This window comes from Micropterus dolomieu, linkage group LG03 (genome assembly GCF_021292245.1).
Source record: "Micropterus dolomieu isolate WLL.071019.BEF.003 ecotype Adirondacks linkage group LG03, ASM2129224v1, whole genome shotgun sequence".
In the NCBI taxonomy this organism is placed as follows: domain Eukaryota; kingdom Metazoa; phylum Chordata; class Actinopteri; order Centrarchiformes; family Centrarchidae; genus Micropterus; species Micropterus dolomieu.
In genome coordinates this window covers 7,347,634-7,359,807 of record NC_060152.1, presented here as the reverse complement: position 1 = coordinate 7,359,807, position 12,174 = coordinate 7,347,634, and the positions used below count along the sequence as shown (strand labels likewise).

The window sequence follows — 12,174 nt, the reverse complement described above, 5'->3', positions numbered from 1 at the left end:
ATCAGTTTGTTTATGTGACAACACAGACACGCGTCACTGTGAACCCATTCACTCATTCCCATTATTGTTGCTGATGATGTCACTGCCAGCTCCCTGAGAACTCACCTCAGGCCTCCAACTGCGCTGTTCTGCTTCTAATATGAACGGACATATACCTCCAATCGAAGCACATCCGCCTTCACTACAAACAAGACATCAGCAGCAGGCTTCCAGTGCACAGCAACCATTGCTGCCAGATGCCATTAGTTCATCTCCACTCCAAATTCATGGCAAGTTAAGTGAACACGTAACACTCTCCCCTCCCTGGAGGGTCAGAGAAATGTGCTTGTGACTGAAAGTTTTGCCGCTTTAAATGTGTGAGCCTGCTAGAAAAATTCTTAGTGGGTGACAGATGCTCTCCTGTCCCTCAACAACAATCATCAACCGGGCAAGGCGGCTAAACCCCAGCAGTTCCAGCAGGGCTGCTCAGTAATCACCTGAGGAATACTGCAGCAGCATGAGGCATGTTCAAGGTCCCTGAATGCGTAACTATATGAATTAGAAGCAGGGGATTGCTTAGAAGGAGCAGGTGGGGCATGCTCAGCAAAGCTTCACTGGATAAATAAAGGTTTAAAAATGCACTCATAAATTGCTAGATATAAACTATCAAGCCAAACCCCAACAGAGTCAAGAAATCCATAAATGTATTCACTGGCTCATATTGTTTTGTGATATCCTGCTTTCTTTTGCATTGCAACAGAAATACAGTCCAAGAATGAGCATATGCTGGAAGATTACTGCGTTTGTACGAAGTGCATGCTCTGTCTTTGGGGGACAGCTTGGCATTCATTTTATGCAAGTCAGCTCTTCCTGTTTCCCCACAGTATATTAACTCCACGTCTCTTCTCCACTGGGTGAGTTTATTCAGTGGCTGAGGTGATGACATCACACACAAACCCCTTCCTTGATTAAACCAGTCAGATAATAGAGACCTGTTATCGTATCAGATGTTTTCTTTACTGATATATTCTGCGAGCTGAAGTGACAATGTCCTGCAGATACCGCTGATGAAAACAGACAGGCAAAAGAGAGCCGGACACAAACTGACATCCCAGGAATACTTGCAGCCCAAGATCAATGCAAACCAAACGCTCTGTTTTCCTTTCTGTGTCTGAATCTAAATCCAAAATCTAAAATATCTATCTATCTATGCAGTTATATGGCTATTTAATTCCTACTAGACCACTATATTCACACTTAAAATAATTTAAATCAAGTCTTGTGTGTTAGCCCTCTCTCAGACCTTGACATAAAGGAGTAATTAATTAAACCTCACACAAAGCTGTAGCAGTGTTAACCCAGGTGTAAAACGCTGACTGAGCAATATGTTAGCACTGCAAGACATCATTTGGAAATCACCACCATTTGGCACACTATGCCATCTTTAACTTATTTATTCCAGAAATCTAATATTCTCCTTTGAAACAGCAGATATGTTAAATCTCAGCCCATCATATGCCACTTTCAGTATTGTTTGAGTACAAACATATTATACTATGTGAATGAAAACAACCTAGGATACAGTAGTTCTGTCATATTCTTATTTTCCACTACATTGCATGTGTTACATAAAGCCAGGCTCCAGGACCTGGGGGTCATGACGTGGTGGCAAACCACTTGGACTGTAGCATCTGCAAGGCAACTTCTCACGCACAAATAATGTCAGCGCTTGCCTGAGCTGGGAGCAGTTAGAAAATGTTAGTAACTGGGTTTGCACAAAACCGTCCGTAAATACTACAAGGAAAAGTTAACCAGAGAAGCTCATTAGATGTAACTTCAGACTTCTTACAAAAGAGGTGCACGAGGTGGCATGTTCCTATCTGTGAGAGGACTACTTTTGGCCTTAAAAACAGCAATTTTAACACCTAAGAACATTTGAACAATGAGAACAGTGTATTAACAATTCTCCTCTGGATTACAAAAACAATATTAAATTGCCAAAAATGGCCTCTCTCATGCAGTGAGCTTTGGATGGGAGAATTTATTTCCTTCTGGTCTTAAATGGCACTAGTAAATATTAGATGCTCTTGAGTGAGGTTTGCAATTTCCACATTTAAACATGAGAATGAAGTGAGAACCCAAAATTAAAAGTGTGGTTTTGGCATCCTGCAAGCCCTTCTCATCACCATCCATTCCTACCAATTTGACAGTGCTCTTAATCAACAGTCTTGTTGTTCTATTACATTCAATCCCAACCAGAAAAACTCACCACTACTCTGGAAGGCCAAACTAGATCAAACATAAAAACAAGACATCCAATATTCAAATTTACATTTCTTCCTTACACACAAAATTGTAAATCTGATCATTAATACTTTCAACGGCACATCTCTTCCGTGCTGTAACATGCCTGGATATGGTCTGATACAGTAGAAAAATACTCAAATCGTGTGTGGGACTGTGTGAAAAGGAGGCTAAATTTACCATCAGCTGTTGAGTGAGCATGCTAACCTTTATGAGGTACTTTGAGTGAAGGTAAAACACCACTACACACATATTACACACACACACACACACACACACGGGCATGCAGACAAATAGAATGAACAAAACCAATCTTGTGAAACTCTTGGGTAACAAATTGTTCTAATTTACATCTGAAATCGAGGCACAACTTACGTAATCGATTTAAAAAAACATATCTGATTGTAAAATGTTGAAGTCTGCTCACAACATAAGCATTAGAAGAGATTCATTTCCAAGCCACATCTTCACTTACACAATGATTGAAAATAAAGCAAAGTATGATACCACAGGTTCAAGTCCTTGGTTGACACACAATGTTACCTTCTGTTCATGTTGAATGATGATGAAGAGTTTTTGTTTTTTTTTGCAAAACTCATATGTCGTGTAAACAAACAGTTGTGGTCTTCATTCCTGATAGAGGAAGTCACATTCAAATATATTCCAAATGTATTCTGTGATCTTATATATAAATTCACAAACAAAAAATCCAAATGCACAGTACTAACTTGTGTCACTAAGCATACCTGCTCCTTGGCCACTCAACAATTGTACAAGATGTCAGGAGGAAACAAATTAATCACTGCTACAATATGCAATACAGCTACAGATCAAATTAAAATATGCAGCTCTGCCTTTACACTGCAGTCGTACTGTTGGTACTGCACACTTTCTACCAGTTTCCATCACCCCAAAACTTCTCCCTTATATGAATAAGCTATGTACATAGAAATGGAATCATCATCATCAGCCACCATTGCCTTCTAACGATTATTTTCATGATTGATTAATCTGCTTATTTATTGATTTTGGGAAACACTGTTTCCCAACACTGACATTTAAAGACATTAAAACAATAATCAACAGAAAATAACCATTAGTTGCAGCCCAGTTTTGGTCTAACAAATTACAGAAAATTGTGAAAAATATCACAATGTCCTACAACTCAAGTTCAAATTCAATTTACTTTCACATAAGACAAATAAGAAAGAGGAAGTAGGGAATGTTTGACCTTTTTATAATTGATTGATTGATAATACTTCATTTTCTGTCAACTGATTAATTGTTTTTTAAAATGTTCTACATCCTAAAATGTCTGAATAGTCTATTTCATGCACAGAATATGTGCCTGAAGGTAGAGAATCACAAAAACCCAAATATTGTAACTGTAAGAATTTATTTCTTTATTTGATATTTTAATGAAGAGAAAGAAGCATCCGGTTAATCATTTATTCATTTAATTTCTCTGCCCACTTAATCCTTTTCTGGCACACCTGGGGCTACAGCTATCCCAGCATGCACTGGGCGGATGGCAGGACACTGGGCAGGTCGCCAGTCCATCACAGGTTCAACATAGATAGGCAGACATCCACTCGAGCTCACATTCATACCTGCAGGCAATTTAGAGTCTCCACTCTGCCTGACTTGCACATCTTTGCAATGTGGGAGGAAACCAGAAAAAACCCACACAAATGTGGATACTCCGCACAGGAAGAGCCAAAGATCAAACCTGGGTCTTCTTGCTGTGAGGAGATAGTGTAAACCCCTAAACTACCAAGCCTGTAGTGGTTACTTTCATGAACACATCAAGTGCAGTGGAAAACTGTTTTGGACATGAGAAGAATTTTACAGTGACCAATTAAATGTGTGGACATGCTGGCTTAGGACTGAACCTGCCACTGTCTAAACTAAATGAAACTTGGGTGCAGAAAATGCAATGAATTGTTTGGTTCTTGAAATGTCTGGTTAATTTTACGTCAATCGAATAATAGAGAATTGATTGATCAATTAGTCATTTACAATCTAGTGGTGAATACTCTGCTTACTCCTGTTGTGTGCACTCTTAAGTATGAATTTCAGATTTCAAGCTATACACACCGATCTCACACAATAAAGTTACTATATGGGATGTGCTTGGCTTGCACACACAAAGGTGACATTTCCTGAAAATGGCAATCAATTAATTTTCAGATTGTCATTTATTCTTTAAAGTATTGTCACAAAGTGCTTTAATTCAAACACCCTATGTATTTATTGAGCAAAATATAAAAAACATATTGATATTTTACCACTTGCCATCGCACTGTGCCAAAAATTGCCTCTTCATTGCTCAAAAAACTTCTGTATTTCAGAATAAAGCTAATTTAATTCATGTTTTTGATTACGAAAAATATATATGTTTAAGAGGACAGAGGTAGGGTTTCATGCTGCTAACAACAATGTTGAAGAGAGCTGATAACTTTAGCACTGTTTTCTCAAAATTGTGATGCATGAAATCAGTACTGTTAAAATAAATAAAATAATATTAAAATGAATGTTCCTCATTTGAGGCAGAAAATGTACTCCTGTAATCCTGAACATTCCCATTGTTAAGTGAAGGTCATACCTTTTATACTTATTCCCGAGTTGAATGGAGGCTTGGTTCAGCCGAGCTGGTACTGTACAGTCATTTCCATAACTTTATACGACCACTTCCCTCTAGTGAACGGAAAGAGACTGCAGCATCTCAGCCTCAGACACACAACCAAACATGCACTGAAAAAAGCACAAATACTAAATTTATATAAGCAAACATATACACGTACGCATACACAAAGAGGTAAAAATAGACTGAAATTAATGGCTCGACAGGTGCCTGATTATACAGCACAACAGTGCAGTATAGTCTTGTTCAGTGTGGTGTGGCATGCCGAATACTAGACTAAGCAGAGAGTCCTCATTCAGAGATTGATAGCCTGACACTGATGTTTAATCCAGCTTCAGGCTTCAGTGCACAAAGATGTGTTTTCTTTCTATTAATTTCAGTGGCCATCATTTTACAGCCTGTGGTAGCAGCCCTTATTTTACTGGCCCTTAAGCTACTCCACGAAGAATTTTTAAAGGTACTTGAAATTTACTACTTTATATGTGCATGTCAAAGGAAACAGTAAACCCCCCTAGTGTACTGTATATATTTTTAATTATGCACATTATTATATAACATAGGCCTTTTCAGCCATAGCACAAAGTATAATATGGGTTTCATATTATATTCCATAACAAATTAAACTGAATTACAATGGAAGAATGTACAGTTTTTTAAAATGGTAAATGTGGGAAACTGTAGAAATAAATCACTACACACAATAGCTAAATAGCCCTGCGATGGACTGGCGACCTGTCCAGGGTGTACCCTGCCTTTTGCCCGATGTAAGCTGGGATTGGCTCCAGCACCCCGCGACCCTGTACGCAGGATAAGCGGTTGACGATGGATGGATGGATGGACAATAGTTAAATATATTACAATTGAATAATTTTAGTAGAGTGTAATGCAGAGCAAACCTTTGAATGATGGACTAAATAACATTCCTTCATGCCATGTATTCATGTTAAAAAACTTCTCCTGGTCCACCTGGTAGAGCGTACGCACCATGTACAACACATGTCCTTACCGCAGCAGCCTGGGCCTGGGTTCAATTCCAGCCCAAAGCCCACATTTCCTGTCTATCTCTTCGGCTGTTCTATCAAAATAAAGGCAAAAAAGCCCAAATAAAAAAATTAAGTTTAAAAAAATACTACATCCATTGGTCACCCCATGACTCATACTACTGACATATGTACAGTAACTTCTCACACTGCCTAGGGTTTTTGGCTAAAACCTCACAGTTCTGAATCATGGACCGCCACGGGATTGGATGACATCATGCCTGCAAACCTTATGAGCCAACCATATCCAGAGGGAGATCATTATCCTGGATTGGGAGCCCACTGATTGGCTCAGGAGAGAGGAGGCAGCTCATCCTGACCTTTTTGCTGTGAGTGAATCCTGACAAGATCAATCAAAAGCTAAGGCATTCTCTCTCCCTCTGCACAAACCCATTGAGTCATTCCAGTCAGGCTTTGCAGCAGAATTGAATTACCCACCCACCCAAAGTGTAGCTGAAGCCACTCCTCCCAGCGGCTCAGTTTCAGCAGCCCCGATGTAGATTTCCCCTGTATCGCTAAAGCACTAAAGGCTCTTAGAGGATAAGGGTCTGCATTCTTTACTAAAGCTAGTTTAGTGTTGGGCAACACATTAGAAAAAAGAGAAACGAGGATCAGCTGAAGACTGAACTCACTCTATGGATACTGAACAAAAAGAAAGAGAGAGTGACGACACATCTGGACTAAGGATTTGTTTATTCTTAATAATATAAAACCATACAAAGCCTTCCGCGGATGCTCCACAAAGTCATAAATTATTGTCTGTGCAAGACTGTGAAAGCGGCCTACCTCACACTATATGCAGATGACGTACTACACTACGGGGACCAGGAATACAGAAGGCCCCAAAGGTGATAAAGAATGAATCTCCAGTAAAATGTCACATCATGTTCAGATCTCGACAGGTGTATCAGTACTTCCACTCGTTAGATTATCAGTGGGTCTACATGGTCACAGTCCCTGGTGTATACAGACATTTGTTAGGCTATCGAGGTCAGCTACTGATTGACCTCCAGAGTATCAAAAACCTTGACGTGCATTTAAACCTTATATCCAACCATTATGCACCACCCTGTGTGCTTATTCAGTGGATCATGCTGATCACATGCTGATGAACATGTAAGATATTATATGAGTGTGCTTAAATGCAGACTTGTTGAATGCGGATTGACTTCCTATCTGTGTGCCAGAGTATTGACATGAATGATTTCCTCAGTCTTGACATCATTGCATGTCTCTGACCAGAAAGCTTTGGAGATACTTGAAAAAAGCTGGTCTGGTTTGACATTTAGAAGTGCTGACTTGCCACATCTAGAGGGGATTCGGCCAGCAAGTTCTCTGATTCGCGAAACATCAGATTACTAAAGGTCTGTCAACACTAGCCAAGAAGCTCTCTGGCTAGAGAATTCAGCACTACATGTGTGATTAAAAGCAAATCACTTCTCCTGAATGCTCATCACTGGTCGTCTCTGCCGCTGATTCAACACAACACTTGAAAAGGCCGCCGCAAACGCATCTCTAAAACACTCAGTACCCCACTGGAGAATGAATGGGCTCTCTCTTTTGACAGATCATCTAGTGCACAGGGCTAGATGAATCTCGCGCATGCAGTACAGTAATAGCCTAACAGATGATGGTTCTTGGCATAGCCTGAGTGGTGGAGGGGTGTAAGACAGTCCCTTATGTCACATGGGAGAAAGAGGGAAAGAGGAAGAAGATGACTGCTGCAGTGCATTGGTGGTGTGCTGTCTCTTTAACTATGGCCATGCTTGACAGGAGCTGCTGTATCAAACTACTGTAAAATCGACAAGGCCAGGGATAGCTCAGTGGCTGGCTGCTTGCTTCCATAGTGTCCATCTGCACTCATGGATACAGCCATTGTAGAGATGGGAAAAGAGGGAGCGAGAGAAGAGACCGCGAGGGGGTAGAGAGCGTGTGTCTGTGTGTGTCTGTGTGTGTGTGTGTGTGTGGGGGGGGGGTTCAACATTAGGGGGGTGGACCACAGCAGAGGAGAGAAAGGAAAAGAAGGAGAAAGAGATAGACTAAAGGGAGGTGTGAGTTTAAGAGAACGAATGAGGGAGGAAAAAGATTTAGCCAAGATAGGAAGGCCCATCTCTGCTGCTGCCGCCTGCCTCCCACTAACTGCATGTTCATGTGAGCCGATACTTGGCATGACTGCAAATGCGTTGCTTGGTACATTAGCTTAACACACTCGTCAAAGTGGGCTCAAATACATCTGCAAGATTGCTGCCCCCACCCCTCCTGTGATGTGGATCGATATCTCATCGCAAATCAATGTCACACTAATATCTGCCATCTTACCGCATATTTTATCTGTAGATGTTGAATCACTGTGTGGCAATAAATATCACACAGCGTTACATAATCCCTTTAAGTAACCATGGAGCTTCTAATGTATAGGTAGACAGGGGAGATGGAGGGAGTGTCTGTCTAGTATGCTGAGTGTTGGCCAAAATACAGGGACTGCAACTGAAAATTATTTTTACAACTGACTATTTTTCCAATTAACAGTTTGGTCTATAAAAATGCACACCCAAGGTGTCGTCCTGAAATGGCTTATCTTGCCCAATCAACAACACAAAAACCAAAAGATATTAAATTAACTATGATATAAAAGTGAGAAAACCAGCAAATTCTCACAATTTAGATGCTGGAACCAGTTAATGTTTGTACTTGCTAACTTATTTCCATGTATAATTACTGTTAAAATATGTGGTGATTAATTTCCTGTGCGACTAATAGTTTTGTCACCATTACATATTAACATTTATGGTTTTTAACATATGAATACATTTAATGGGACATATATGGGGATTTTATGATATAAATAATGTACAGTGCATAATGCTATAATATAAACAGGTTTACAGGTGTCATCTTCATTGAGAGTACACTTTTTAATACTGCTGCTGCAACCATGAAGTTAAAACAATAAAACCTAACTGCAGATTGGTGTAGCTCCATATTGATACGCCTTACAATCCAGTTTACAGCTAAACCCTCAGCGGTTGTACCAAATTGGATAAGACTAAACACTGCTGAGCTCTGAAAACAATGCCTAAAATGAAACTCCACTGTGCGATCACAGAGAAAGAGTACTCAGTGCCATTGCTGGCAGGTTTTGAAGGTGCAGCACTGTGCTCACAATTTCCTGGCAATGATTCCCAGAGTGGGCTTGCACACACACACACACACACAGTGGCAGAGCATCACACCAACATTATGCAACCAACTTCTATAGCTGCACTTGCACAAGAGGGCATTTTGGCCATTATCTTTTTTGCTCTGAGGGAATAAAAAGCAGAGTGAAAAGGAGCTGAGCGGGCTGCCACTGTTAAATTTGGTCTCTCTTTTCATGTGCAGCTCAGATGATGCTCTGGGGTCACAGTGAAGTCCAGGAGCTGAGAGATGAGTTGGTCAGGTCGAGATTAGTCTCCATTTTGGAGGCACCCATATTGTTCTACAAGAGGTCACAGGTCTGTGAGTGTGTGCTTGTATCCACACATAAAACATCACTCTCTCTCTCAGTCACGTGCAGCACACCTCCACTCTCTCCTGAACCCACACACTCACTACTACACTGCTGCTCTCTTTCTCTCTCTGTCACACGCAATCACATCTACTCACGCTCGTCCTCCCCATCCCTACAGTTTTTTGAATCTACATCAGGTACTCACACAAACCACAACACCCCCAATCCTTCACAGTTCCTCCAAACTTTGTGCTGGGCTTTCCATCTCACTCCGGTCTGACTCTGGCCATCATGTTTGAGGACCTAGCTTTGTCCAAATGAGCCCCCTCTAATCACACACACACACACACACACACACACACACACACACACACACAGCAAACTGAATGTTTCGACTAGATAGATTTGAGGCAGCTCACTGCAGCACGCCTGCTCACATATAGCATTAGTCACAGTTGCAGTGCAGTGATACCAAGGGGAATCTGCCTTTACCGTACACAGAAGCGCCTTTCACCCACTCACACTCGAGTATGAGGGAAATAAAAGACCAGCAACAATGAAATAGCCTCTCATTCTGGTCCTCTACATATTTTAGTGGGCCAAAGTTTTTGCCCACAGGAGGCAGGATACAGTCCATTCAGGCTACTGACAAAATCCCAAATATATTTCATACTACACTACAGACAACTACAAGGAATATGCCATAGGAGATAAGAATATAATCATTGAAAGCACACTCTTAACTCCTCAAACTACATTTAGAGTAAATGAATATTATTGGCATCTGACACCAACAAATAATAAAATAAAATCATTAAGTATTATAAGGGCAGTATAAACTTCATAATTATAGAGATGCCACACCAGACAAATATTATCTGGTCATAAACTCCTTCTCTACAATACCACACGAATATTTTACTAATATTACTGTATTTTTTCTCATCAACACTGTGCAGCTGCTCTCAGGTGAAGGAATGTACTCCCAACACATATGCATACCTTATCACAATACTATAATTGCCGCATGCACAGGTATATATGGACACATGCTGCGTTAAATCCCTGTGTGTTTGTGCGGGTGTGTGGGCATCTATCTAGAAGGGACTCTAGGTTATTTCTCTGCACCTGTCGGCTATGGTGCTTTTCGATATGCCTATTGCATATGATAGTGCTGGAGAGACAGAGGGAAAAGAGAGGGACAGAGAGAGAGAGAAAGAGAGAGAGAGAGAGACAGAGGATGGTGAGGAACGGAGGAGGATAGAAAAGAAAGATGCAGTGGAGGGCAAAACGTGAAATATCTGCCCTGTCTTACCTTGAAAGGGAACATAGGACATGTTCCAACGGCATTGAACGTAGGCTTTGCGTCTCGGCGGTCTCTCGGTGCTCAGAAGTAACGGGGAACCAAATTAGAAATAAATCTGAAAAATTAAAATAAAAAAACACGCGATATAGTGCTATTCACAAATGGAGCCGAAGGAGAGGCCAATATTCCGCTGTTATAAAAACTGGCATCATAATCCACGACCGCTTATAAAGCGCCCGGTTCCCGGTGCATAAAAAAAATACAGGATGCAGAAATATGTGTATGTGTGTGTGCGCGCGCGCGCGCGTGTGAGTGTGTGTATGTGTTTATTTGCACGCTGCTGCTGAGGTGCGAGGTTGAAACACGAGTGTGTGTGTGTGTGTGTGTGTGTGTGTGTGTGTGAGTGAGTGAGTGAGTGAGAGAGTGAGAGAGGGGGGGGAGTGGAAGCCTGAGCACGCTCGCATGTGTGCGTGTTTCTGTGTGTGGGGGCGCGCACGTTTCACAATATCTATAACCTATCTTTAGACTATGGATTTTACAGTTACTGCTCGCCTCTTGGAGAAAAAAAAAAGATATTATAATAATGTTGCAGTGAGTGTTAATTCACTGTACTGCTTCAGGCTACAGTATAGTGGCTAGTGTGTGTGTGTGTGTATGTGTGTGGCTAGTGTGTGTGTGTGTAATACCCCAAAGGTGGCTTGTGACTTTTACATAGCCCTACCGCACCATAGCCTACTTACTATTGTGAAAGAGCTTGGCTTGTATAGTTTCATCTTATTTTAACCAAATCAACAAATTAAGGAAATGTATTTTTTTCATTAGGCCTACTTTTCGGGTTAATATGCCAATTTAGAAATCAAGGTAACATAGATTTCTGTCTATGACAGCACTAGAGTGTTTTAATTACCCTACTACAGGTAATAAAGCCCACAGGTTAGCTTCCATATATGTAGGCTATTAACAATTAGGGCCAATTCAATCTCGAAACGTTTTACCGGTTTGCTCGAAACGGAGAGGACCGGGCTGTGACGTTTTCTCTCCTTTTGGTGGGTGTGTCAGAAGTGTCACCCAATCAGCAGCTACGTGTAGACCATATAAACACAGCCAAAATTGTTGTGAAGTGCAGTGTACTTATACAACAAGGTATTCAAGGTACCACCTTGTCCGTTGATATAAACATTTTGCGCGTTTTGTCGGGGTTGAACTCGCCCCTGATGTTTTGGCTCTTAAAACTCTTAGCCTTCCACAGACCTGTTGAAAACGAGCTTCTCTGACAGCTTCCGCAGACCGGAAAATAAATTCACAATAAACATTAAAGTTGGATTCTACTTGACGATAACTACCCTAATTCAGTCCACCTCAGCACATTTCTAAAAGGAAAAAAAATCACGCGACGCTGGATTTGCCATGC

General features: G+C 41.0%; 1 protein-coding gene across 1 annotated transcript in view; it reads right to left on the bottom strand.

Moving 5' to 3' along the window:
• The window catches only part of syngap1b (synaptic Ras GTPase activating protein 1b), a 149,192-nt gene extending 137,029 nt beyond the window's left edge, over positions 1-12,163 (bottom strand). Inside the window, exons 1-2 of the mRNA XM_046044302.1 lie at positions 11,923-12,163; positions 10,773-10,878 (exon numbers count right to left, since the gene is read on the bottom strand). Coding sequence (XP_045900258.1) covers positions 10,773-10,794 — 22 coding nt within the window. The 5' untranslated portion in view covers positions 10,795-10,878; positions 11,923-12,163. The remainder of the gene's footprint in view (positions 1-10,772; positions 10,879-11,922) is intronic.
• Positions 12,164-12,174: the final 11 nt, after the last annotated feature.